This window comes from Tursiops truncatus, chromosome 6 (genome assembly GCF_011762595.2).
Source record: "Tursiops truncatus isolate mTurTru1 chromosome 6, mTurTru1.mat.Y, whole genome shotgun sequence".
Lineage (NCBI taxonomy): Eukaryota > Metazoa > Chordata > Mammalia > Artiodactyla > Delphinidae > Tursiops > Tursiops truncatus.
In genome coordinates this window covers 5,001,893-5,028,833 of record NC_047039.1, presented here as the reverse complement: position 1 = coordinate 5,028,833, position 26,941 = coordinate 5,001,893, and the positions used below count along the sequence as shown (strand labels likewise).

Below are 26,941 nucleotides of genomic sequence, written 5' to 3'. Positions count from 1 at the left end.
AATATATATTTCCATCAAGCACTTTTCTGAAGTCAGAGCACAACCCAGATTAATGTAGAACTGATACTAAGCTCACTATCTCAGTGCCCACCCCTCCAAGGCAATACTAGAAGAGAAAAGGTGTCAAGGAAGGAAATCCTATTCCTATTAGTTTTATTATTTTGTCACACTACCTGGATAAATGGTAAATCACCTTACCATTCTCTTCAGCTCCAAATATTACATAATTAAAATGAATATGTAGAAATCACAGTTAATATTCCTCCCCCTCCTCCTATCAACTGATTGCACGTTATATTACAAGAACTTTCCAGAAATTTTTTCATCTTTCTTTAAACAAACCAATATGTTTATTATTCTATTAACTACTGTTATTTTAAAATGAGAAGACTAACGATAAAGTTGATAAGTTGTCCATAACATGACAAGATATGTCATGAAATGTACTTAACCATTAGCAAGTAACTATAGACATATACTGGTAACAATGTAGAAAACTAATTTATTATTTATTGATTAATTCAACATAATTATTTTCTATTTTCTCAATATGTCACAGCACATAATTAGAGACTGTCAATAGCTTTAAAAAGTAATTCTGTATCCATAAATAATAAAATACAATATAAAGATCTATGCCACTACAGATATCAAATGTATGTTACATACTGTGAACTAAGTTGCCAGTCTACATAACTAATATATTTTACAGCTAATCCATATTATTAAACCAGAGGTGTAAACTATTGTTAAGCTTTAAGACCTAAATAAAAATGCAAAATAATCTAGCATATAACACATGTTAAATATTAAAGAGTAAAAGAGATCCATCGCATGACATATGCAAAGACGGACCCATGCATACACTCACGTAACCACACAAACGACCTAGTTGAACTTAGACAGATGTTTTCTATTTTTCTACAGTATTTTGCATATTTTTAAAAGTAGAACACTGTATTCAATTCTTGCAGTAACAGAAGTAGAAAACCAAGGAAAATTAAACAGAAAATGCGCTCAATGACCTCACAAATCCATTCAAATTTACTCCTAACCTCTAAACAATGTATTAGCCAAAAATTTTTTTTTCCAACATCTGAACACAGAGTGAAAATGCTGAGAGGAACATGCAGAATGTTCTTTAAGTGGTAAATCTAGGTGTTGCCTTTAGTTTTATGACTCTCATTCTCCTTGTTAACTGTGATACAAACATTGCAGCTAAGTGGCTAAGTGTCCTCTCTACAAGGTTCTTCAACTGAAATAACTCTACACTCTGTGGCGAAAACAAAACAAACCACCAACCATAAAGCACTCCCTCCTACTTTCACCAATTTTTCTCTATAGGCACCGGCCTGGATCTTTTATCTAAATGCGTCTGACCGATGTCTCTAGTCCTTTACCCCCTAGCCTGTGGCAGTAACAGAGGAGACCACTTGGCATGACCTTCTAGAGACAGACCTTTAAAGGGCATATCTGCACTTTCCAGCACTAGTATATCCTCCCTCTTCCTCAAATCTGCTAACCATCACATATTGTAAGTGTGTATAAAATGTAACATCTATCAACCACTCTATATTGTACGGAATGTAAGAGAAACCCTTACAGTACTTCATTATGTTGTTTCCCTGTAAAAGAACTATTTGGAGAGTTTACGAGGATTGGTGCCCTAAATTACCAAGCCAATCAATCTCAGCTTCCAGGGTGACATTCCCAAAGGACGGAAGTATCAGGAACACCTTTGCAAAGCAGTGCTGTTATATGGAAAACTTCATGAGTCTCAGGAAAATTAAGACTGGAATTCAGCCCAGGCTTGCCTGGTCATTCACAGTGTTGTTTTGGCTAACAAGTTTGCTTAGTTTCCTCATCTGACTTATGAGAAAGTTAGACAAGATTATTTTACTTATCCTGAAACGGCAATCAACCCCATTTGGCTGATGGGAAAACAATATTTGGTTTAAAATAATTACACGCAAAATCACAGAATTCCCTGAAATTGAACATTAATTTTTTTGTACTAGAGCATCTGCTTACAAACTGGGTCCCAGGCTTTATCCTAAAGCCAGGAAATATGAAGCCTTGGCTGAAAAAAAAAAGTTAATTTAATAAATGAATTAAGTCTTTTTTGGATATTTCAGTTCAAGCAGCTTCTTAATTCATGACAAGAGCATGAAAACATGCATGCAAAGTGTCATGAAAAGGAGATCACACTGCATGTTTGCTCAGCATTTTCAAACAGTTGAAATAATTCTGCTACAGCATTGTGTTTTTAGAGGATAAGGAACAGCGTGGGTTAGAGAACCACGGTCATTTACGGGAAAAATAAAACAAAATGTGTAAGCATGTTCTAAAACAATTCCCATAGTTGAATGTATTTATTTTAATAGGCTAGACTGCATGTTTACTGAGTAGGTCAAAGTCTGTGTTATTATAAATCCAGACAAAGGCTAACTTAGCAACAGAGTCATCTGATGCTCTGTTATAACGTGGACAGTACTGTTAGCAAATGCTGGAGTTGAAGAGCAGAAAAAAACACTCCTGCTTACCATTGTATAGAAACACATTTTATGTAACATTCAAACTATGACACTATGCTTAAACAACAGAAACACACCGTGCAAGTGAAATATGTAGAAACCACTATCAGAAAAGAAAGTGATCAAAATTTCAGAATCGTTAAGATTTTAACCACGTATTCAGGTGGTTTATGGCGGAAGAGAATTATTTTTCTTCTCTAGCTTCAGTCTGTTCTTAATATTATCAGTGTCTACAAATCGTGGCTAAATGCAGTGCCTATTTAACGACTTAATTAAAATTGGACTAGGATACTTGAAAACTCGGAGAATCCATCTACAGATAGCATTAATTATTGCCAATAAATATTTTTAATGAATGGAACACAAATGTATGGAAAATGTCAGTCACCAGTCTATAGCCATTCACTGTGCATCCACTGTATGGTGTGATAAACAAGGTATACTGTACTTCACATTCAGGCAAAAAGGAAAGCTATTTCTACTATCTCCCCCTAGATTGCATAGATGATTTTTGGGCACTTACCTACTGCTAACCCCACTTAGCATGCCACTAACTAGGTCATGTGGAACAGGGCACAAGGGACAGTCACCAAAATCAGATTTGGAACATCTCACACTATTTTATATTGATTAAAGTGAGCATTTAAGGGAAACCCTACAAACTGAAAAGTAGTCCCCAGATGTGTAATTCTGGGTATTTGGATTGAAATGAGGATAAGTGACCTTAAGCATTTTGCTTTGTCGATGGTAGGACTGCATGTTGATGTTTGTCTGGCAATATATACATATTAGCTGCAAATATTCACCACCAGCTAGCAGAAAAACCCACTTACCCTTTATGTTTTAACTTTCAACTCTTTCACCTGGGCCCATTGTAAAAAAGAAAAAAAAATCATTCTTATCCATTATTCCTAAGTGATATTTTTGTTAGTCATAGCTTTATTTTTAATTTAATTTTTATTTTATATTGGAGTATAGTTGATGTACAATGTTGTATTAGTTTCAGGTGTACAGCAAAGTGATTCATACGCAAACCCAATAAACCAGAGAACAAAATGACGTTTGCTAAAGCAAGAAACAAAATTATTATTCAATACTTTCTTGCAGTGCACTCACATATCTATCAATGCTGACAATGGACAAAATTCATACATGCCTATGACATATATGAAAATACATATATATACGTAGATGCATAAATATTCAGTGCCACACATACTGGAAGGAAAATACTAACTAAAACTAGTCATGGGTAAAAAAATTAAAAGGAGACACAAGCCAATAAGAAATGAAATAAATTGATTTATAAGATCTATATGTTAATAGGGAGTATCCTTCCCATTTTCCAGACTAGTTTGCAAAAAATAATAAAACGAATGAGAAAATGCTGACAAACATATTAGAAGCTTCCAATTTTTTTTTTAAACATCTTTATTGGAGTATAATTGCTTTACAATAGTGTGTTGGTTTCTGCTTTACAACAAAGTGAATCAGTTATACATATACGTATGTTCCCATATCTCTTTCCTCTTGCATCTCCCTCCCTCCCACCCTCCCTATCCCACCCCTCTAGGTGGTCACACAGCACCGAGCTGATCTCCCCATTCTACGCGGCTGTTTCCCACTAGCTATCTATTTTACGTTTGGTAGCGTATATATTTTAAAACAAATATCCGAAGCAAATATTTGATTGCTGTACTGAGATTAAAATATTTTAAAATGTATTCTTTAAAGAAATTTTCATCAGAATTTATATATTGCATCAGTAAAATGAAAACCTTTTCATGTGAAAATAATCACAAAAATTAGTATTTGTATATATCTACATGAAAGATACTGATGAATCAACCAGAGTAAGTATATTTCCATTAGATCATTGACAAAGACAGAATGTATCTCAAATAAACAAAAGTATGTAATTGGAGAAACTCAGAGAAACCATGTAAAATTACACGAGGAGTTGTAAACAGGAAAAAAAATCTTTGGTGTTCCGTTCTGACAAGGTGCTTAAAAATGTATGCACATATTTTCTCATAATTAACACAATACCCACGGACATGATTTTGTTAGGTGACAGCACCTAGAAAGTTCTGTTTTAGCATCTAAATATTATGACACAAGTCAATGTGTCATAATACGTGAGAGCACATATGATTTTTCTCCAATTATAAGAACATTTTCAATGACATTTTGACTTACAAATGTCATTGAATGGATAACATTAAGAGAAAAGACCTGATTTAAACAACTCCTTCTAATGTATTTCTGCACATCTTTTAAAAACTGAATACAGTCAATAAACCTCCTTGTGTTGAAAATCATTTTCATACACTATTGAGATGAACACAAAAGCAACTGAAATGAAAGCAGGTCAAAGTGAGGTGACTTGTCGATAGAAATGTCAGAATAAAAAGTGCCCAAATCAAAGCTGACCATAATACTAGTACAAACAAGAGGAGCTATAACGAATGCGCTTGAAGTAACGTAGCATTGTGAAAAACGCTGTGGGGCCATCTCATCGAACACAATGCTACTTAATTACCAGAACAGTAAGAGATTTTTCCCCAAGACACTGTATTAAATCTGCTTCTACCAAATAAAGCTTGTCATATCTTCTCTAGTTCTTATAATGTTTTCCTAATCTCTTTCATAAGTTTTACCCTTGAATGTTCGCCCTTTCTCTCCCGGCTTCAACATCCCTGACGCACAACTGCTCATTAAAATAAACACAGGTAAATCGAGGTAGACTTTTTTCAAAAGGAGGGGAGCTGTTCAAACGAAGGCCTGCACTTGAGAATCAAACTAACAGACATCTTGAGGTCTGAAACACTGAAATTAAAATAACCCCCTTGAAGTACATCAATCTGTACTTCCAGAATCACTTCTTTCAATGGAGTGTGCTGCTCTGTACTCCCTTGAAGGTTGTATTAATGAACTCAACTACAGGCTTTTTTTATTAATTAGTAAAGTTTTAAAAATAAGCCTTTCCTAAATTGCCACAGTAGTTATTAATGTAAGAGTTATACTACTGGTGGTGTTTACATAATTAGGGAAAAAGTAGATTCGGTTATTATATTTTGTTCTTTACCTTCTCATTGCCTTGTCCAAAGGTGACTATCTTGTTTTCACTAAGGTTATTGGTGTCACACGTGTGTCCTATACTCAGATAGTTATATGATGAAATCTCATTGTGATTTTCAGAATCAGTCAAGTGTTGACATCATAGCACATTTAGTCAGGGTGAGACTGACAGAACAAAAACATGTAACTGGAACCTTAATTCATGAGTATGACATAGCTTACTTCCTTATATTCATAAACCTAACATGCTATTTAGACATACATATTGAGTTGTGCATACTGTAATCTTTTTGTACATCTATAGCTGAGCTCAAATAAGTTCAGTACACAGACAACAACTCATGTCTATCACTCTTCGTTTTTTCAAGAAATATTTGTTGAGGGCCTAATTTGTGGGCAGGTCATGCTAGGCTCTGGAATTAAACAGTGGAACATGAAAAGCAACTCCTCACTGTATTAGATTCCTGGGATTGTGGTACAAATTACCACAAACTGAGTGGCTTAAAACAAGAGAAATATATTCTCTCACAGTTTTGGAGGCCAGAAACCCAAAACAAGGTGTGGGTAGGGCTGCACCAGGTCTGGGGGCTCTAGGAGAGAATCTTCCCTCGCCTCTTTCAGCTTCTAGGGCTGCCGGGGTTCCTCAGCTTCCATGGCTCAGGGGCCCATCCCTCCAATCCCTGTCTCCTTCTCCCTGCATCTCCCTCTTCTGTGTTCCCTTCTGTCCATCAAATCTCCCCTGTGTGTCTCTTATAAGGACACTGTCACTGGGTTTAGGGCCCAGCAGGATCATACAGAATGATGTTCACATCTAAAGGTCCTTAAATTAATTACATCTGCAAAGATCCTTTTTCCAGCTAAGGTAACGTTCCCAGGTTTGATGGATCAGTATATGGACGTATCTTTAGGGGGGCACCATTTGACCTACTACTAAGTTTAAACACTTACTGATTAATGACAAATAAACTACCTAAACAGGTCGTTAATATACCAACTACGTTCCATCAAAAACATGGGAAAAAGACATTTTTTCTTAGGAAACATTTAGGAAAGCTACTTAACCCAAGATGGGAGATGAGAAAATGTTTCCCAGGGAGAGCGTGAAGAAAAGTAGAAACTACCCAAGCAAGATGGAAGATGAAATCTATGCAAATTCCTAGAGGAAGAAAAAACCCATGATATTCTCAGAAACGTAAAAAAGTTCCAAGTGGTTGGAGTTTAGGGAATTGGCAGTGAGCAGTCCGGTTCCTTAAGAATTTAAAATGGTAAAGGCATATTTAAGAATTTGAATTTTAAAGGCATCAATGGATAGATGTACAGATCACAGTGGCCTGTTGGGTGAAGCGCTGGCTTCCCTGAGGGTGGATCAGAGAGAGGCCCAGGCTGGAGGTGGGAGGACCAAGTGAAGGGTCCCCTACAGAAATCCAGTGAAATGTTTATGTCCAACCACGGTGGAGACAATGAGGATAGAGAGATTCGGATGAATTCGAGAGAGATATTTTCTGAAGAATTGCTAGTGCTTAGCAAATAATTGAATTTGAGAGTCGAGATAATGAAGGTCCCAATTATAACAAGTACCTAGATGGATGACGGTGAACTTCATTTAGACAAGAGACACAGGAGGAGAACAGGTGTAGGGAGTGGAAGGAAAGAGGAATGTCATTTCAGACACTGAAAGTTTACAATACCTGTTTCTAGATTTCAGATTGATGTGTGGACAATATGCTCAAAGGGAAATTTGGATTATACGTCACGATGTAGGTATTATCACCTGAAATAGGATAACGGGAACGATGAGGGTCTGATTGAGTTGCCCTCCCTCCTAGGGCAAGTCCCAAACAAGAAGTAATTGTAGAGACCCTGAGGAATAGGATATTTTCAGGAGTCTGTTCAGGACTCTGGTGGATGTGTTTGTGTATGGGCGATGGTTGGGATGGGCAGCGGGGAGAGAACTGAAACAGGCATTTGCACGGTGAAGTGACATTACTCGTGAAGAATCACTCTGTGTTTTTCTGTTCAGCCTTCTTTTTCGTTTTCCAACGTTGCTTTTCCCAACCTATTCTCTGCTCAAGTCTCCCAAGCCACCACCTCTTCTCCTCAGATGAAGATGATTGTTTCAAGTAAGAGAGAGTGTTTAAATTCTCTCAAGTAATAGGACTAGTGAGAAGTACTTTTGGAATTAACTACCAAGAGGCTTCTGGTGACACTGGTGAAGGCAGTTAGCGTACGATAGAGGAGGTGGACCCAGCGTGAGGTGTGTAGAAGCAGGAGAAAGTCAGAAATCGGAGGCATCAAGTTTGATTATTAAGAGAAGGAGAGGGCTTCCCTGGTGGAGCAGTGGTTAAGAATCCAGTGGTTAAGAATCAATGCAGGGGACACAGGTTCGAGCCCTGGTCTGGGAAGATCCCACATGCCGGGGAGCAACTAAGCCTGTGCGCCACAACTACTGAGCCTGCACTCTAGAGCCCGCGAGCCACAAATACTGAGGCCGCATGCCACAACTACTGAAGCCCACGCACCTAGAGCCCGTGCTCCGCAACAAGAGAAGCCACCGCAGTGAGAAGCCCGTGCACCGCAACGAAGAGTAGCCCCCCCCGCACCACCACAACTAGAGAAAGCCCGTGTACAGCAAGGAAGACCCAACACAGCCCAAAAAAAAAATACATAAAAGAGAAGGAGAAAGATAGGGCAGTAGCTCTAGGGTTGTGTGGCCCTGAGGGATATTTCCTTTGCTTTATTTTAGAAACCTGAGCAGTACTGATGTGAAGGATGGATCAAAGAGGAAAAGGCTGAAAACAAATGAATGAGAAGAAAAAAGTCAATACGTGAAATTGCTAGAAAAAAAAGTTGTGATCCATAATCTGGATAGAAGTTCCACATTTATCCTAAAGCATGTTGCGTGGTGACAGGAGGCATGGAGACAACTGGGAAATAATGCAGGTACTTTTTCTGATTTTACGGCATGAAGTCTTGTTTCTCTCAATATGAACATTCTATGCTTTCAGTGAAGAATGAGCCCAGGCTGTCTGCTGAGCATAAGAGAGGTGGAGGCCTGGGAGATCTAGGAGAGAAGAGGGGGGCGGGGTAAAGCAGCTTTGGAAAACAGGGAAGAGAGCTAAACAGGAAAGCAGAGATCGATTCTTTCCTGGTAGTTTTGGCTTCATTGTGCCAGTTTGTACTTTTAACTGACAAAAGATCATTTCCCTTGGGGTGACACAACTAGGCGATATTTACTTTCTGATTACATAGTTTGGAAGAAGGTGGCGGCTGCCAGTATTACAAACAAAACAATAGCAACAAAGAACAAACAGCAGAAGCCTCGAGCTAAAAAAAATGTTTCTCACATCTTTCAAAACTTGGAAATGCAATTAGGCTCAACAGAATCTTTGTTTATGATGCAAAAGACTCAAGTTTTTTGTTGTTTGTTTGTTTTTTTTTTAAGTGTTTCAAGGCTTCCATCCATTCATAGGGTTGAGAATTGATCAAATCAATCCCTGCATGAAATGTTTCTTTAAGGAAAACTTCAAAGGGAAAAGGGGAGGTAAGAAGGGTCTGAGCCGGAATAAGGAGAGGAGGGGGGTAAGGTGAGAGATTGGCTTGTATTTCTACGTTTTCTTGAATAAGATCCCCTTGGCGTCCCCGGTGTTTATCTTTCCATCCATATTTCATATATTAGAACTCAAGATCTTCACCTATAAATGCTGAGGATTTTGCAGAGCATGTAATTTCCTTCAGCTCGTGGAAGAAAAGTTGAAAGTTTCTAAGGAAGTGAAGCGGAGACACAGTCCTGTTACATAGTTGTTAATCTGACAGCCTCTGTTAAACTAAACTAAGAAATGATAAAATTCCCTCCACTGTGGAATTAGAGCATTTTTATTTCCCCTCACCTCCCAGTTTTATACAGTTGGCAATTACTGTGTTTCCAGGCAGTTCCTTCCTTGAAGCACTGGAAGAGGGATTAAGGCGACACTTCATTCCTCAAGTGACTATTCTGCTCTAGTCTGTAGCAGCCTCACTCTTGGTTTTGCCAATTCTACATTACTGTTGGAAGCAACCAGAAAATAACCTTTAAATTCCAGTTACGTAAAATCATAAAATATTCAACCTCGAAGACCTTCTTAGATAATCCTCCTTGGAAGCTTCGGCTGATTTAATGATACATTTTATAAAATAGTTTTTGTCCCTTGAGGGCAGAGTACTTACTGAGAAATCAACACCACGTGGAGAGAAAGGCTCGAAAAACCTGGGGGCAAGGTCCTCACAAGAGCACTGGTGTCAATGGAATGGCAGGAAGAACTAAGTTCCCTGATGAAACCTAGTTTGCTCCTGACATGTAGGGCTGTATGAGACCTTGGTTCAAATTAGGAAAACTTTCAAAGTAAGAGCTGTATTATTTCTGTATGGGCTACTGAGAGTAAAAAACGGAAAGAGAAAGAGGTTAAAGGTGCTTCAAATATTTTTTGTAAATGCAAAAGTATTTATATCCTCATGATGGCTCTATGAAAGAGATGGTGTAGGGACGTACTTTTTCTTTTCATCCAACCTCAGTTCTCTAGATTCTAACAGGTAATAATAGCTAACTCTTTAAAATAGCTTGCTATTTCAAAATGAGAAATGCACCCCAATGTTCATAGCAGCATTAGTTACAATAGCCAAGATATGGAAGCAACCTAAGTGTCCATGGACAGATGAGTGGATAAAGAAGATATGCTTTACTCAGCCATAAAAAGAAGAATGAAATAATGCCATTTGCAGTAACATGGATGGAACTGGAGGGCATTATGCTAAGTGAAATAAGTCAGACAGAGAAAGACCAATACTGTATGATATCACTTACATGTGGAATCTAAAAACTACAACAAACTAGTGATTATAACAAAAAAGAAGCAGACTCACAGATACAGAGAACAAACTAGTGGTTACCAGTGGGGACAGGGAAGGGGGGAGGGGCAATATAGGGGGAGGGGAGTACAAGGTACAAACTATTATGTATAAAATAAGTTACAAGGATATATTGTACAATAGGGGGGCTATAACTTTAAAAATTGTGAATCACTATATTGTACAGCTGTAATGTACATAATATTGTACATCAACTTCAATTAAAAAAACAAAATAAATTTAAAAAAATAGCTTGCTATGTGCAATCCAGTTTTCCAAGCATTCATTTTATGCATATTAACTTATTTAACCCTCACATCAACTGAATCAAGTGAGAAATGTTTTTATACCCATTTTAGAAACAGGAACTCTAAGACTCAGAGAAGAGAAATAACTTGCCCAAGGTCAAACAGGTAGCAAGTAATAGAACTGGAACTAAAACTAGGCAGCCTGGCTCTAACGTCCGTGCCCTTAACTACTGTGCCTGTTTCCTTTCACAGTTGAGTTAATATATAATTTCTTGTGTTGCTATGATCTAGGATATTTCCAATGTAGTTGCATTACATGGGACATTATACATAGTCCAACATTTTGTATTGGTAGAATAAACACTGTATGACCTTGATAAATTTTTAAGAAATCACTTTGCATTTACAAAATAGGATAGCAATTTTACATATTTCATGTTTGTTGTGACTACTTAAGAACAGCTTAACATGGTATCTTATACATGTTAAGAACTCACTGTTATGTAACTTTATTATTAATATAGTATCTTTTACTATTTTATTCTTATTGCTTGTATCATAATCATTTTATTACTTTTATTATTTTTAAACTATTTTGAAATTCTCGGCAACTGAAGACTATTATCTCCTTATCCTTGTAATAAACACCGCCACCCCATCGCACCATCTACCCTATTATAAACTTAACGCCTTGCTTTTTTCCTTTACTCTGTGTATCTGCTCATTATCTGCATTGATTTTGACAAGTACATTGTTGTCTTATTGGTCAGGTGGCTGCATGGTTTTTCGGCATCCTCATTCAATATTACAGTCTTCAGTTGTTATTATAGGAATACATATATAAATTAAATTATAGATAGATAGATAAGATATAGTTTCCCATTTTACGGAACATTTCACAAATGTTTAATTACCTCTACAGATTAGTAAGACAACCGCATAGGGAAATTCTCAGACCTCCCTGCCAAGAGGCTCTCAAACTATTAAAAGCACAGGCTCTGAATTGACCATTTAGCTCATGACAAGCTTTCCTGCATCTCTCCTGCTGGTTTGCACCACCTGCATCCTCTTCAGTGGCCAGTTCCTCACTCTCTCTCTGCACCAGCCTTCCTCTCACTTCCATTGTCTCCTGTCAACCAGGACCCCACATTCAGCCCTTTAACGTCAACGTCGATCCCACCGATAATTCTTATCGATTAGTCTTTCCATTTAATCTTTTACGATTTTGTTTAGTCCTCTACTACTCTGTGTAACTACCATCCCGAGAGTACAAGTAACTGCCAAACCCAATGACCTTTTCAGAGTCCTCACTTGCCATAAACTATGTAGCTGTTAACACAGATCATTATTTTCTCTTTTTATGGACCCAGAGGACATGGACTCAAATTTTGTCTTTGCACCTTACTTAACTGTGAATTGGGGTTCTATAGAAGCACCTGTCTCAATGAATCACTGGAGGATTAAATTAGTACAGAAAACCCTTAGGGCCCGACATAAATATCACACAAGAACATGTTTTCTCTACCTCTTCTAAACTCTAAATAATTAGAATATCTATTTCTTAAAAAAATAATTTAATCCATCCCTATATTATAGGTGTTGTACATGCCTTCTCTTAACTAATAAATCGTAAGCTCATTGAAAACAGATTTCTCTCTTCATCACTCATTTGCCTCAGGGGCTACACAGTATTCTGCACATACCAAATAAACATCTATTTTATCAATAATGGACAGGCAGATCGATAGTGGTAGACTTTAAAAGTTTTATTATATCTTTATTAGATGTACACAATATTAAGTTTATTTACTACCTTCTATGGATATTCTAAAAACTGAAAAAATGGTAGTAATACTATTTGCTAAGCTTCCCTCAACTGAGCATTTATTATGAACCAATTTGCATATATTAATCCAATTTGTTCCCTCTGCTACCCTTTAGGAGGTTCTATCTGTGTCAACATATGAGGAACTGTGGTTCAAAGATGTAAACTGTCTTGCCCAAGAGGATGTATTTTGGAAAGTGGTGAGACCAGCATAAGAACTTGAAGTATCTGACTTTCCCTCAGCCTAAACCCAACCCTGTCTAATTTTCATAACAAGACAGGGCTCAACCCTGTAGGAATGAAGGCCTGCAGGAGTTCAGATCACTCTCTTCCTTTTCTAAAAGCCCAGCACACACACAGAAAATGCTCCTGTGTACTGCTTGTTTCTTTGTTTCATGAATATCAATTGTATCTCTCTAATTCACTAGTGAGAAAATTAAGAATGGGTACAACACCATATGCTTTTTCTGTATCCCCCTAACTCTACTGAAGGAAACAGTTACCCTATAAAGAGCTTCCTAGTTACTGAAGTAGTTAACAATCGTTTCCACTCAGCTTTTTAATTTTTGTCTTCAGAATTATTCAGTGCCTCTGATAACCAAGACTTAAACAACAAAAGTTTAAGTTCTCAGACTCTGACTTGTAATTAATGTAGGGGAAAAAATGCCTATATGTGAGCCATGGACTTTATTTGTTATAGCAAGTCAGGGTGGTCACTACAGAAATATCACAGTGTTTTTCCTCTTTTATTAAAAGCGTCGATTTTAGAAAAATGTTCAATACAATATACCAAAAAAAATCAGTTTTTTTTGCAATGAATGATTATATGTAAAATAAAATTAACAACTTGTCCTTAAATACTGGGCCAAAAAATTATGGGGAAAAAAAAGCCCTTTTACTTTCTAGACCCTATTTATTTGTTTCTTCAACAGTCCTCTCCGCCAGATTTAACATCCCATGGCAAGTCCTGTACCACATTCATTGCTCTGCTGGGCTGCCTTGACATTGCCTTGCAAAGAGAAACCATCTGTAAATATTTATTAAGCAAACACTAATTACCTTGCTAAAGGCAATGATTGCTTATAAACACTTATACTATGCATAACAATGATCTACATTCATTAACCCTTATTATATGCTGTCCAAGATACAAAGCATTTAATCCTCACCATAAATAACAACACAAGAATGGTATCATCAGATCCATCTGACTTAGAGAAAACTGACCTGAGGAAGACCCACAACTCGCTAAATGTCCCAAAGTGCTACATGCTGGAACCAGCCTAATTACTAAAAGAGAACGAGACAATATGGAAATTCTGCTATTTCTCCTCACATTAAGTTCAAGTGGATCTCTTGCTGGGGAGACATACCACATTTAAGGAAAAAGAAAAAAAAAAAAAAAACTTACTCAAACCTGAGTGGGAGTCCTGACAATTTGGTCCTTTTATTACAAGAAGTCCCCTACATGCAAACAAGTTCCGCTCCGAGAGTGCGTTCGTGAAGTCCAACGTAGGTACAACAAAGTTAGCCTAGGTACCCAACTAGTACCATCGGCTATATAGTACTGTACTGTAATAGGTTTATAATACTTTTCACACAAATAATGCTTAAAAAACAAGCAAAAAATAAAATATTTTTAATCTTACAGTACAGTACCTTGAAAAGTACAGTAGTCCAATACAACAGCTGGCACACTGGGGCTGGCATCGAGTGAACAGGCAAGAAATAAAGATACTGTACTACTGCACTCTATACAGTCCTGTATGGTAAAGTACACAAAAGCACAACCACTTGTACAGGATGCGCGCACGTGACAATGTACACCAGGCACGTGAGCTAACTCACGTGACGGGACATGCAAGTGCACGTTCGTATCTTTGAAAGTTTGAACTTGAAGGTTCATTATGTAGGGAACTTACTGTATAATAAAAAAGATCAAAATGACTGATAATAAAATCTCCTGACTGTGGCTTTCTAGACTTCAAGTACTGAAGTAACATTCCATTGAGGATTTGGGAACTTTAAGTAAATTCGAAATGAACCTCTTCTGCTCTCACTGAGGCACACCGTTCCCTGTAACAGAGAGATGGTAGCCACCACCCCGGCCTCTGGCAGCCACAACTTCCTTGATAATATTACTGGATAACAATAAATTGCACTATTTATAATCTGTGCAACTCTCACAGGCTAAATCCTTATTGTGATTTTCACACTTCTAGAGACACATGCACTTGTCTTTCTCTCTCTCCATACTTTCTTAGAATTAAATTAATAACATTTAAATGAGCTTCAAACTCAGCTGATGAACAGTTGTTTTGCAGAGTCAAAGCAATGGAAAAAGCAAGAAGTTACAAAAGTACAAAAAAAAAATTGTAGAAAGTGAAACAGTTGGGTGGATTTATTTTTTCTTCATAAGTGAGACCATGTGTGTGGATGCATGTACATGTATATGTGTGTTGCTAAATAAGTATGTGAAATGAATACATTTAATTGGAGAATACTGCCAATCTGGCCCATATTTTTTCCCACTAAACTGGAAGTAGAAAAGTAGAAGAAAACATTGATGTGATTTACCTTAAACCCTAGGTATATCTTTATTTCTTCACCCTCTTTCTGGCCACCATGTTGGAGTTGGTAGTAACAGACATTAACATATTAGTTGGGGATGGTGGGGTCCCTCACCAAATGTTTCTTGACATTTCTGGATGCCCTGCCCCTTCTTTTCAACTTTAAATAAAACCAGTACAGATATTTTTGTGCCTGTCTAAATACATATTCTCAGCGGCACGAACGTGTCTTATTTGTTCTTTTTGGTTATCTATTCAAGCATCACCACTGAATTTTGAGCTAATTCAGGAATAGTTAGCTCTGTGGGGTGACGGACAGAGGTCCTAAGAGAGCTAGTACCTCATTTATGAGTCTGTCTTCACCTTTGTTATGGTCTCCAGAACGTCCTATTTCTTTGCACATTTGCACCTTTGACTCTATAACAGCACTTTTGTAAACACATATGTAAAAATGAAGGAAGGAGAAGAATAACGTGATCACGTCTGGTGGTTTTAAGAATCTGAAGTATCGCCTCATCATAAGCAAGCCAAGCAAATGAGAATGAGAGGCTGCTGGACCAAACACCTCCTGACCTGAGGATACACGCCACTTACACCAAGAGTTATCTGAACTCTTTTCCTCTCTTTCAGATTATCCTGGGTGCACCTTAGCTGACTTTCATTTGTATAGAACGTTCCAAGGAGAGACGCCATTGCAAACTTCCTTACAGGTTGTCATGGCGACTCCTGACAAAACTTCCACACACAAAACTCAATTATCTTCTCTACACACTAAAACAGAGAACTTTCTCACCCTTCTGCCTATATATTCCACCCCTGATTTGGTTTCTCTTATAGAAAAATAAAATGTAAAAGAGGTTAATTGATTCAGCACAGCTTGTTCAGAAATGAACAGAGAGGAAAAAAAAAAAAAAAACTATCTCATTTTTTAACAGACTGTGAACATAAGATACTGTTCCATGCTGCCTCCCACGGGGCAAGGTGGTGAACTAATCATGTCCAGACCCACTAGGTCACAGCCAATAATTAAGGCTCTTGGTATGGGGGTCTGTGTGTTGCAATCCTGGAGTGTGTCAGGACGGATTTTCCATAAATTCAAGAAAAGGTCCTCCAGCACCCTAATTTAAAATCTATATCTTAGCTAATTAAGAACAGTATGGCTCAAACCAACGCATCACTTCACACCTAGTGTGTGGACAATGTACCAACACCCTGAGTGCAGAAGGAGTGAAAACCTTACTTTTTTTTTTTTTTTTTTTTTTCCTGTTTTTAGCTCTTCCAGTAACTAAGATGTTTGCTGGAGAAGAAACACAGACACTCTTGCAGCCTTATGGTCAGGGTGACAAAGAAAAGCATGACAAGGTTTGCATAAACTTGGCTCCAAATATCTGACATCTTCGCATCACGAGATAAGTTTAAAATGCCACAGAAAGCAGTTCTTGCCAAAAAGATGAATTCTCCCTCTCACAAGTGTGGTGTTGATGGATGTTGGAAAAGTTGGACAAAGATGCTGAGGAGTCTCAGGAAAGTTTTGTTTTGTTTTGTTTTTTAAATAATGGAGGTTAAGCCCCACATGGTCAAGTACAGTTTACTTGTGGATCTCATTAAAAGCAAAATATTACATCACACTATTTTCCACAGCCAAGATGTGATCTCAGGACTTACCATGCAAGCTTGATTAGCCCTGTTTTATAAAGAGAAATTCTGAAGGACAAAGAAATAAGAAGGTTCTACAATTTAAAAGTGACTTGGGTGTCTAGTGTTGTCTTTTGGTTTATTTCATATGGTAAAAAAATCCAAGCCAAACACAAGCTTCTAAAATCATTCTGAACAATTCTGAAAACATGTAATTTAAAGTTCTGGGATTTCGATCCTTGTTTTTATTTCAAAAATTGCAAAACCCTCTTCATATTCTGAATATTCTTGAATTATTATTCTCGCACTCGTATTGAGAATTGAGTTGCATCTCAACTTAGTTGCTGAACTGCTTTACAGCTGCTTTTAAAAAAAATGATCTCTTTAATGTATGTATTTAAGAAAAGATTGTGTTTTGGGGTCCTTTTTATTTACCTGTACTTGCATAAATGATTACAAAGAGAGGTATAATAATGCTGGATGCAGTAGTTTTGCTCTAAAATATTGCTTTGCTCTAACATCATCCTACGGCACAGCTTAATTGAGATCTAAATATGTAACTTCAATTCAATTGCAGCTGAAACCAGAGAAGAGCAGCAATTCAAAGTCTGAAAGAATGAAATTAGGAATTACTATACAATAACTATACAGGGATCATTTCAGCTAAATATCAAATTCATTATCAACAGATGATTTTTAATACATGTATATATTTCTAAAACACATAAAGGAGATACCTAAATCATCCCAATAACAACAAAAAAGCAACAAATATAACTCAACTAAAAATAACATGACAATTATGATTGATAATTTAATAACATCTCAACAGGAACTCTACAGTCTTTTATAAAATCATAATTTTTATAAATTTTTCACAGAAATCTTAAAATTCTTAAGAGCTTAATATTTCCTTCTGCAACTTGATTCCAATCGTGCAGAGTCCAAACCATAAAATTAGCCTCTTAATTATTCCATTATTATAACTATTTTTTTGCTCCTCATTGGTTGTGTGAGGGGGAAAAAACAAGCCTTTTAGGTGAACAATTTAGGGGTTTTTATTTCATATTTTTCCTGCATCACAGATGGGGCAAATATTTTAATATCATGGGAATTATTACACATATTACTTTTAGTGGGAAAGTACTATAAATACAAATGATTAACTTGTAATAGTATAGAAGACCTGAGAAAATACGTGTGAGATACTAAACACCATGACAGTTAATAACACAGTGTCTATCCATGTTTGTTTTCTCTTTTACCTCCCTTTAATTTATCTCAGAATATACTAAAACCGTTTATACTGAGTAGTAGACACACAAACTATTAGTGATGTGCTCTGATAAGATACAAGTGAAGGGGATTTTTAAAGTATTAGCCATTCCATTATGTTGAATTTCCATGAAGTATTTTCCTGCAAGCCACTGTACATTAAACTGTTTAAAACAGTGAAGGTTTCCCACTCCTGGGACCACACTTAGAACCAGGACTGCCCTGTCCCACAGAGTGGCTGCAAAACCAGACTCTTCCTCCGGCACGTGACTGGTTTTGACTCCTTCAGTGCTGACCACTGCCAGTGATAAGCACGTTATCCCCGCCCATAGCATTTTACAACTTGGTGATAATACATAGTAAAAGATGGTTTTTGAAGGACAGTTAGCAATTAACCATGAAAACGTCTTTTTAAAAGAAAGTACTAAATTTAAATAACACATTACCCGATAGTCAAGTTACATGCTTCAATTGAAAACTTATGTATTTAGCTGACTTACTAACTTTGAAATGTAGACACATTAGCAAAATACTACATCACAGTATTAAGCATGCTTAATTCCTCATTGCAAGTCACATTTTACTTGGTCAAGTGCATATATATATATATATGTATATATATATACACACACACACCCACATATATATGCAGATATATATATATATATATGACTTAACTTACTATCCAATACCTGTATAATGATGTCAACATATCCTAATTTTCTTTCCAATTAGATTTAATAATAGAATAAAACCAATGAAATCTTATCTTTTCCTGTTTTACAATGAATTCCATCTTTCAGTGAGTGATTTCTACCTTTTCAACTTTATTTTGTATCTGTAAGAAAGTATTAGTTTTAAAATCATTATTTAGGCTAAAAAATACTGAAGTATGCAACTAACATTCATTTTATGGCACATACTACCTTTTGTTTATTCTTGGTTTTAAAACTGCTACCTAGGACTCTCAAGCTGGAATGCCACAAGATCCCCATCAATCTCAGGTATTCACTCTTCAAGGTATGAAACTTTGAGAAACAGCCCCTTCTCTTGCTGCTCCATTCCTTTCACACCCACTGATTTTTCACCTGATATTAAATATCATTTGTACCACAAAAGAATCAGAAACAAGAAAACTGTTTTAGAGATTATAATAACAAGCCAGAGAGTTGGTTTTGCCACACTTTATTTTTTTTATGCCATTGAACAAACAGATTTCTCATTAAGGGTCAAAATCAATAGAGCTGGTGGGAAAGTTGTAAATATCTCATTAATAAGATTAATTAGTGTTTTATGTTAGCTATCCCAGCAAATAATCCAGATGGCTACTGTTAATTGAATTAGCAAAATTCAAGGGAAAATCATTTTGTTTTTGTCATTTTATCAATATTGGAATGGAAATCTTAATAATAGTAATTTTAATAATTAACTACTAATGTTAACAAAATCTCACTTTCTCTTAAGGGTTGGAGAAATAAATGATCTATATAGGGGAAAAAAGTTTCACATCCAAAGTATCCACCTTCGTTTTTTTTTATTGGAATGACAGAATATACTTCAAATCAAAGTTATACCCCTATTAGAAAGGATGACAGAAGTCAACAATGAAATGAAAGCATGTCAGCGCTTCCCCTCAGAATTCCAGTCCTGAGAAATTCCACTTTATTAAGTATAAGAACGAATATTTAATTCCCATAAATAAATATCCCTGTCGTCCACAACTGGGCTACCTAAACGCCTTCTGTGTGCGAAAGGTACATAGTGTACATGGGTGATGACCCTTGAAATTAAGAACATTAATATTCCGAGGTGATGTACAGGACCAGCCGAAGAAGTGTTACATCCATATCATGAGGAAGGCTTCACTCTGTTGTTAAAAGTTTAATCGCAGAAACTACTGTATTAGTAACAAAGAATTCAACAATATTTAATCTCATCAACATTTTGTGAAGGATATTTTGCTTTATTGTTAAGAATGATAGTTATTTTGATCCATGCTAAGATATGATGAGCGATGCACGCACTAAGGGACTGCATATTATGTGTGTGTGTGTGTGTGTGTGTGTGTATCCACTACGTGGTGTTTTGGACATGAAGGTAAGCGTTTAGCAACAAACTTATCGCCAGACTGCGAAACTGAGCGACCTCCTTAGTAACTGCCTGAAGACCTCCCCACCGCACCTTAGCAACAGCGAAGGAGAAAGAGACTTTACGTTTCCACAGGGCAAAAAGCTGTTGCTAAGCAAAAATTACAACCAAAAATATAGAAAACTGTAACTTGGTTTTTGAGAACCCCTTTACAAGTTTCACGATTTAACTGGCCCAATTCACTTTAATACAGACACGCAAACTCAGTGAGAAGCAAACACAATTCCCTGAGACTGAACTTGTACCAAGCCCTCTCCCACATCCCACAAATAAGCACGGTTAGTTACTTTTCATGCACCTCAAGCCAAAAATCAACCTAAAGATCAACGGTGAGAGGTTATGTCTTCCTCTTGGCCTCTCATCCTTCTTTTCTAGTTTATTTGGCATTTCTCCCATGTCATTGATCGCGACCTTAAAACGGCTACTTGCTTAAACCCCAAAGTGTCTGGAGTCCTGTAACATCAGCTCTGCAAAGACTTGGGAGCGAACCCAAGGATGCCGCACACCTGCTAGCTGTGGCCGCGGCTGCAACCTCATCAGCCTCACCAGCCTCACCAGCCTCACCAGCCTCCTGGGATCTTTCCCAGGTAAGCGCGGCACTTACCTGCTGCTCTCCGGGCTCCGTCGATTTCACCAGGTGCTTATCCTTGTACAGCGACCAGAGACCGATACTGGGCAGGAAAATTACAGCCACCATGAATAACAAAGTCATCTGCAGAAATCTCTTCTGTTTCCTCTTCATCGCAAATGATCACACAGAAGAAAAGTTAAAGGAGATGGTTCCCTGACCGCCTCTTGTGTTTAAAGCCAAAGTCCTTTCCTCTCCCCTGAGAAGCACCAGAAACTGAGGAGAAGCTAAAAACTTTTGCTGTGTGCTCAGCACCAAGGTGCACGATTCAGAGGGAGTTGGGCGTCTGCAGAAGCAACGCAGAGTTACTTTCCCCCCAGAAAACTATGACGAAGGCATCATCTATTGGCTCAGAAGTAAATGACTTGACTGGGGAAATCATTCAGCCTATCGACCTCCCACTAAAAGAGCAACGGAGTAAATATGATCGTTTCAGAGACTAATCATAAGTTATGAAAAGGTCAATAGCATGCCGGATACGAAGAAAACGGGGGTTTGGAGGGCTGGGCTGGCGAGGAGCGGGTGAGCAGGAGATCTGCGTGGGAAGCGGCTCAGCCCGAGCAAGTGGCAGGAAGAAAATGGTCCGCTCTTGACACTGAACATCACCTTTTCCGTCTTCCCTGCACGTCTCCTCCTGCGCTCCCCCTGGGATAACCCACCTGAACTCAAGTTCAAGTCCCTCCGCGGCCAGCGCGCTGGCGGGCTCCCGGGGGTCCGGGCGGGGAAGTGGGGTCCGGGGCAGAAGTGCTGTTTGGAGCGAGGTCCGCGAACTCCCGGGCGCTCACGCACGGTGCCGACCACCCTCGTCCCCGGGCAGCGGCTCGGCGCCCCGGCCGCCCCGGGGCGGGAGGCTCCGGAGGTCCGTGGAGTCCGGCCGGGAGGCGGCGGCGCCGCACCGTCTGTGCTCGCCCGGCGCCCGGGCTGCTGTCCTCCGCCAAGTGCGCGCCCTGCCCATCAATCGCTCCCTCTCCTCGGCGACGCTCTCACGCCCCGGCGCTCCCGTTACCATCCTCTCCCGGCGACGGAACGTGCCCCGAGGAGCATCGCCGCACCTGGAGGGCGATGCTCTCACGCTCCCCGTGCCGCGGAGGGAGGGTGGCGCCCGAGCTGAGTGGGCTCGCGGGGCGCGCGCGCGGAGGGCGAGGAGGCAGGGGCGCGCGCTGCTCCCGCCGCCGTAGCCTGGTCGCCTGCCTGCGCGGGGACGAGGCTGTGCCGGCCACGTGCGGGAGCCCGGGCCGAGTGGGGAGGGCAGTCCCCAGCTGCCAGCTCCTATATAAGCCCGTCGTGACGCCGGGAAGCGGAGGACGGTGACGCCGCCGCGGGACCGGGACTCCAGCCTCTCGTCTCCGCGACCTCCTGTCTCCGCCGGGGCCGTTCGCGCGACCTCGGACCCGCGGGGAGGCCGGCGTCCCCGCTCGCCTCACCCCGAAGGCGCCAGGCCCGAGACGCAGGGGGACAGGGTGCCGGCTGCTCGCGGTGTTTCCCCGGGCTCCTCTGGGGTGCCGGCGGGCTCGGAGGCAAACGGAGCCCGGCGGTCCCGCCCGGGGGCTCCCCGGCCGCCCGGCCAGGTGCGCGTTGAACCGGGAGGAGGACGGGGACCGCGACGCGAGGCCGGGCGGAGGCTCGGACTCTCTCGGGCAGCGGCTTACGGAGCGACACCGCGGAGCCCGGGCGGCTTACCTGGGTCTGCAAGCGCCCGGGCCGGGTGAGATCGGCGGTGCCACCCCGCCCGCGCGACCGCACGCCGCGCTCCTGCTCGCCGCGGGGCTGCCTGTCCCTCTGACCTCGCACACCCCTGCCACGGTCCATGGGCCGAGTCGGGGTCGAGCTCCGTCTCGGGCAGGAGGGCCTCCATGCTCTCCCCAGCATCGGGATGGACCACCGCCCCGGACCGCACACGCACGAACCTGTGGCCGCGTCTCCAAGGAACCTGCGGGCCTGGCACGGAGCAGGGGGACTCCCGGGCTCCTAACACCGGACGGAAGGGGGACCTGGAGGAGACGACAGACACGCACGCAGCGCGCGCTGTGTCCGCCTGTGCGGAACCGAAAGCAAACGCCACGGTCATCTCTTTGTTACAACTAGATGTGATGCCCACATGCTTGGGGGGGATGAGAAGGTGGGTCCAGAACGGTATTTTCTCCCTCTCTCCTTTCCTGCATCTCCTTCCCTCCCTCTCCCTCCCACTTCTCTCTCCTGTCTCACTTGATAAAGACGTAGATGTATGTGGGTGTAAAGTTACGCTTTCAGCTCCTCACATTATAATTTTAAAGTGTATCTGAACAGTACCTATTGACTGACTGCATGAATAAAGCTTTGTGCTGCAAATTTGTTTCCGTGAATTACTTGCATTTCAAAAGAGTATATAAACACATTTAATAAATATGTCTGAATATGTCATTTACGTAAAGACCAGTTACATTTTCATTTTACACAAGTGCCACTTTGGAATCTGGAGAGCAAGGGATTTAATTCTTCACACCCCCCCCCCCACACACACACACACTCCCTTTTATACCCTGCATTTTCTAACCTTTTTCTCTTTTAACAAGTGCAATTCTGAAGCATGGAACTATGAATTCTGGGAAGCAACATAGCAGGGAGAGGTCTGCTGGGATGATGGGTCCTGAAAGAAAAGATTCTGGAGGACTATTTAAGTATTTTGGATATTTTCTGTCTTGGAGATAGAGTTATTAACAATTAAAAAGTAAAAGAACTCAAAAATGCCCTTGGACTTAGAAAATTAAAAATCCCTCACATTTTAAATAATATCAGTTTCTTTATACCAAAACCAAACAAGCACACAGACAAAAACACAAGTCCTGATCACAAACAGACACATCATGCTGGTTGCTAAATCCAGGATTCTGACTTGTGCTTCATTATTGTTACACTAGTGAACAGTCCTGCAAACAGTACCCACTCCCGGCACATGGTTACTTACAGTGAATGGGTATAACTGTTACTTCCCACAGGAAGTACATGCAGAACACATGGCAGAGACTGGAGGCAGAAAATTATTATGTTCACCCCTGCTTTTACAGTGTAGCTCTAGACAATCATTCCCCCACCCCTCGTTTTATTTATTTGTTTAGTTAGTTAGTTATTACCTCTTTCATGATTCCACATGTAAATTTCTCACAGATGACAAGGCTTCCAACTAAAATTGATATTTTAGGTTTTACAAACAAAAAAAAACCCTCTAAGTGACTGCTAATTCCTTTGTTCAGCTAATCCAGATTAAATACCAATATAAATAAAACAGACATATTCTTTTAAAATTGGTTATTAATATTGATTTAATCAAAATCCTTCTATCTTTAAAATTTGTCCTATAACCAGAGACCCCCTTTTTGCCCCCGTTAGCTCCTCCATTCTGTTATGACTCAATGGGCAAACTCAGGGTATCAAAGTACCATGTGCCTAGCACTGTGTTAAAACCTACGGGGACACATGGAGAAAAGAAAATAAAGCAATAACTGGGACCTTGAATAACTTACCATCTAGTTGATAATGTAACATGAAGGCAACTGTAATGAAGTGCCTAAGCTCAGGTGTTTGCATTAACTTTCACTTGAGCCAGGTTTAAGCCCTACCTTGAAAAATGCAGGAGGCTGTTGCTTTAGTTAAGCTCTGCTCTAAAATTTGGTGACTTAAATATTTGACTATCTCTCAAGATTCCACGCGTTTGCATAGGCTCAGCTAGGTGGTTCTGCTTTATGAGATGTGGCCTGGGGCTGGGGGCTGATGAGGTCAAAACATTGGGCCCAGATGGCGCCCCCATGTGTCCGGCACTTGACACTGTCAGCTGAAGATCATTTGGGGCGGTCAGTAGTAACTGAACTTGAAAGAAAAACATTTGCTCATGATTTGGCCATATTAACAATTTTTTTTCACATTTATTAGTTTAATGCTTTACATCTGAAAACGATAAGCCTGGTGAATGTCTCGTTTCATAAACCAAAGAAAGGTCATCAACAATCTCTGTGTTTTTACCTGAACACTATAGATTCACAAATAAGCATTTGTTAATAAATATAACAACATGTTATAATAACGATGTAAGAGAAGATTAAAAATAATTGATTTTAAGGTCCTACGATAGTATATTATCTACATTTTTAAGAGGTGATGTTGAAATTTATCAGTGAAACAATATCTAGTTTTACCTAGGGTCTTAATATGGTTTGAGTTTATTTAGATCTGAGTTTTTCCAAGCTTTTATCAGAAGGCACAGACTCTAGAGCATAAAGGTAATGTGTCTAGAAACTGAGAAATATTCTGTTATTTTATCCAATAATGATATCTGCAATATAAAAATATTGAATTTTTTCCCTCTGAGTAAACAATTAGGATACTTTGTTATTAGTATACCTTTGGCTAAGTTACCTCAGTTTTTTGGGAAAAAAAAAAGATCCTCCAGTAAAAACTGGAAAGTGACTATCTTAATAGTAATTATAATAAAAGTAAATTTAAATTATACTATTCATTTTGTGTGATTATATTAAGACACATATTACAGGAATCTTCTTCAATTTATTTTTCTGGAATTTCAGCGTTTGCCATTACACAATAAAAAGAAATAAGGGTTAAGATAAATATTAAAATGCGACATTTTCCAGTCTCTATCATCACTGACATTCTTCACCAAAAAACCCTAGTCAATTTCTATATATATTCAAGTGATGTTGGGCAGAGGATATAGAGGTGAACATTCTCACAGAGTTTTCAGCACCAGAAAGGAGTTAAGAAGTGTTTGCAATTAAGTGTGGTACAAATTAAAAAGTGACAAATGCTAAAAGAAAAAGCAAAAGGAGCTTATTTCTTCTAGGCCTAAACATTTTCAAACTACACAAGTTCTTTACAGTATTTAAAGTCTTAGTCATCAAATTTACCTCTAAATATACTTCTTCCTCTGCCAACAGAATATACCTTTACTCAAATATATTTTCTTTCCCTACACATTTAATTACCAAATATTTATTTAGCATTTACTATAATGCAGACATTTATACCAGCATTTCTGAAGCATTATGTCAGTTAATCTTATTAAGTATTCTATTCTGTAGGTTCTATTACTGTCTCTACTTAATAGCTTAGAAAACTAAGCCAAAAAGATGGTAAGTAAGTGGGAGGGCAGGGATTAAAACCCAGGTATTTTGCTCCAGATTCCAAGATCTTAACCAGTATACCATATTTACCTTGTTTTCCTGACCAAAAAAATGTTATTCCTTTCTTTCCCTATTCCTTCCTTCCTTCCTTCCTTCCTTCCTTCCTTCCTTCCTTCCTTCCTTCCTCTCTCTCTCTCGTTTATTCTACTTTTACTTCTGTGGAAGATTAGAGGAGCTAAACAAAAACACTGAGTTTGGAAGGAATGATCGTCTAGTTTTTATAAACTTGAAGCTGCTTTGTTCATGTTTTTTGGGGGACTGTAAAAAAGAAGCTTGTGCAGAAAGTAAAATTACATAATCAACTATTCCTTTATACTTTACATGTTACATAAATGTAACTATATTTTTAGTTTGTGTGATTATAATTTTATATAGGTCACATATCAGATTTCTACCTTAGATTTGACCTTTATCTTCTCGTACACAATATTTGTGCCTTGCACCTTTTTAAAAAGAGTATTTGACCCATATTATGTCTTTAAAATATTTGTGCGGAATAAATGAACAACATCTATTTATTTCAGTGAAAAGTCTAAATTATGTTTGGAATGATGAAGTCAAGTGGTAATAAAGTTAATATTAAATTTGAAGGAAAGATTTTTCATAATAGCTCAAGACAAAATATCATCAATGAAAATTTTAAAAAGATACAATTAATGTAAGTGAAGCCAGTGAAACATGCTTAAGGAGCCACTGAATGGTATTTGCCATGTTCCAGTTTTCTTTCTTTTCTGAGAAACAGAAAATAATGAAGGTCATACACATATTATATATTGAATATAAGTTAAATTTTTATGACACAAAATTTGTGGATATGAAATAAATGAATTTAATATTTTTAAACATGATTACCTTTTGAGGTATACTAATATCAACTAACAGACATATACTGAATACTTGAAATGACAAACATCTCTGCCTTCAGACAATCGACAGCAGAAGCAA

At 38.9% G+C, this 26,941-nt stretch overlaps 1 protein-coding gene across 1 annotated transcript in view; it reads right to left on the bottom strand.

Annotated features, from left to right (window-relative positions):
- GALNTL6 (polypeptide N-acetylgalactosaminyltransferase like 6) overlaps positions 1–20,939 on the bottom strand; it is a 1,145,577-nt gene extending 1,124,638 nt beyond the window's left edge. Inside the window, exon 1 of the mRNA XM_033857546.2 lies at positions 20,802–20,939. Coding sequence (XP_033713437.1) covers positions 20,802–20,939 — 138 coding nt within the window. The remainder of the gene's footprint in view (positions 1–20,801) is intronic.
- Between the last annotated feature and the right edge of the window lie 6,002 nt (positions 20,940–26,941).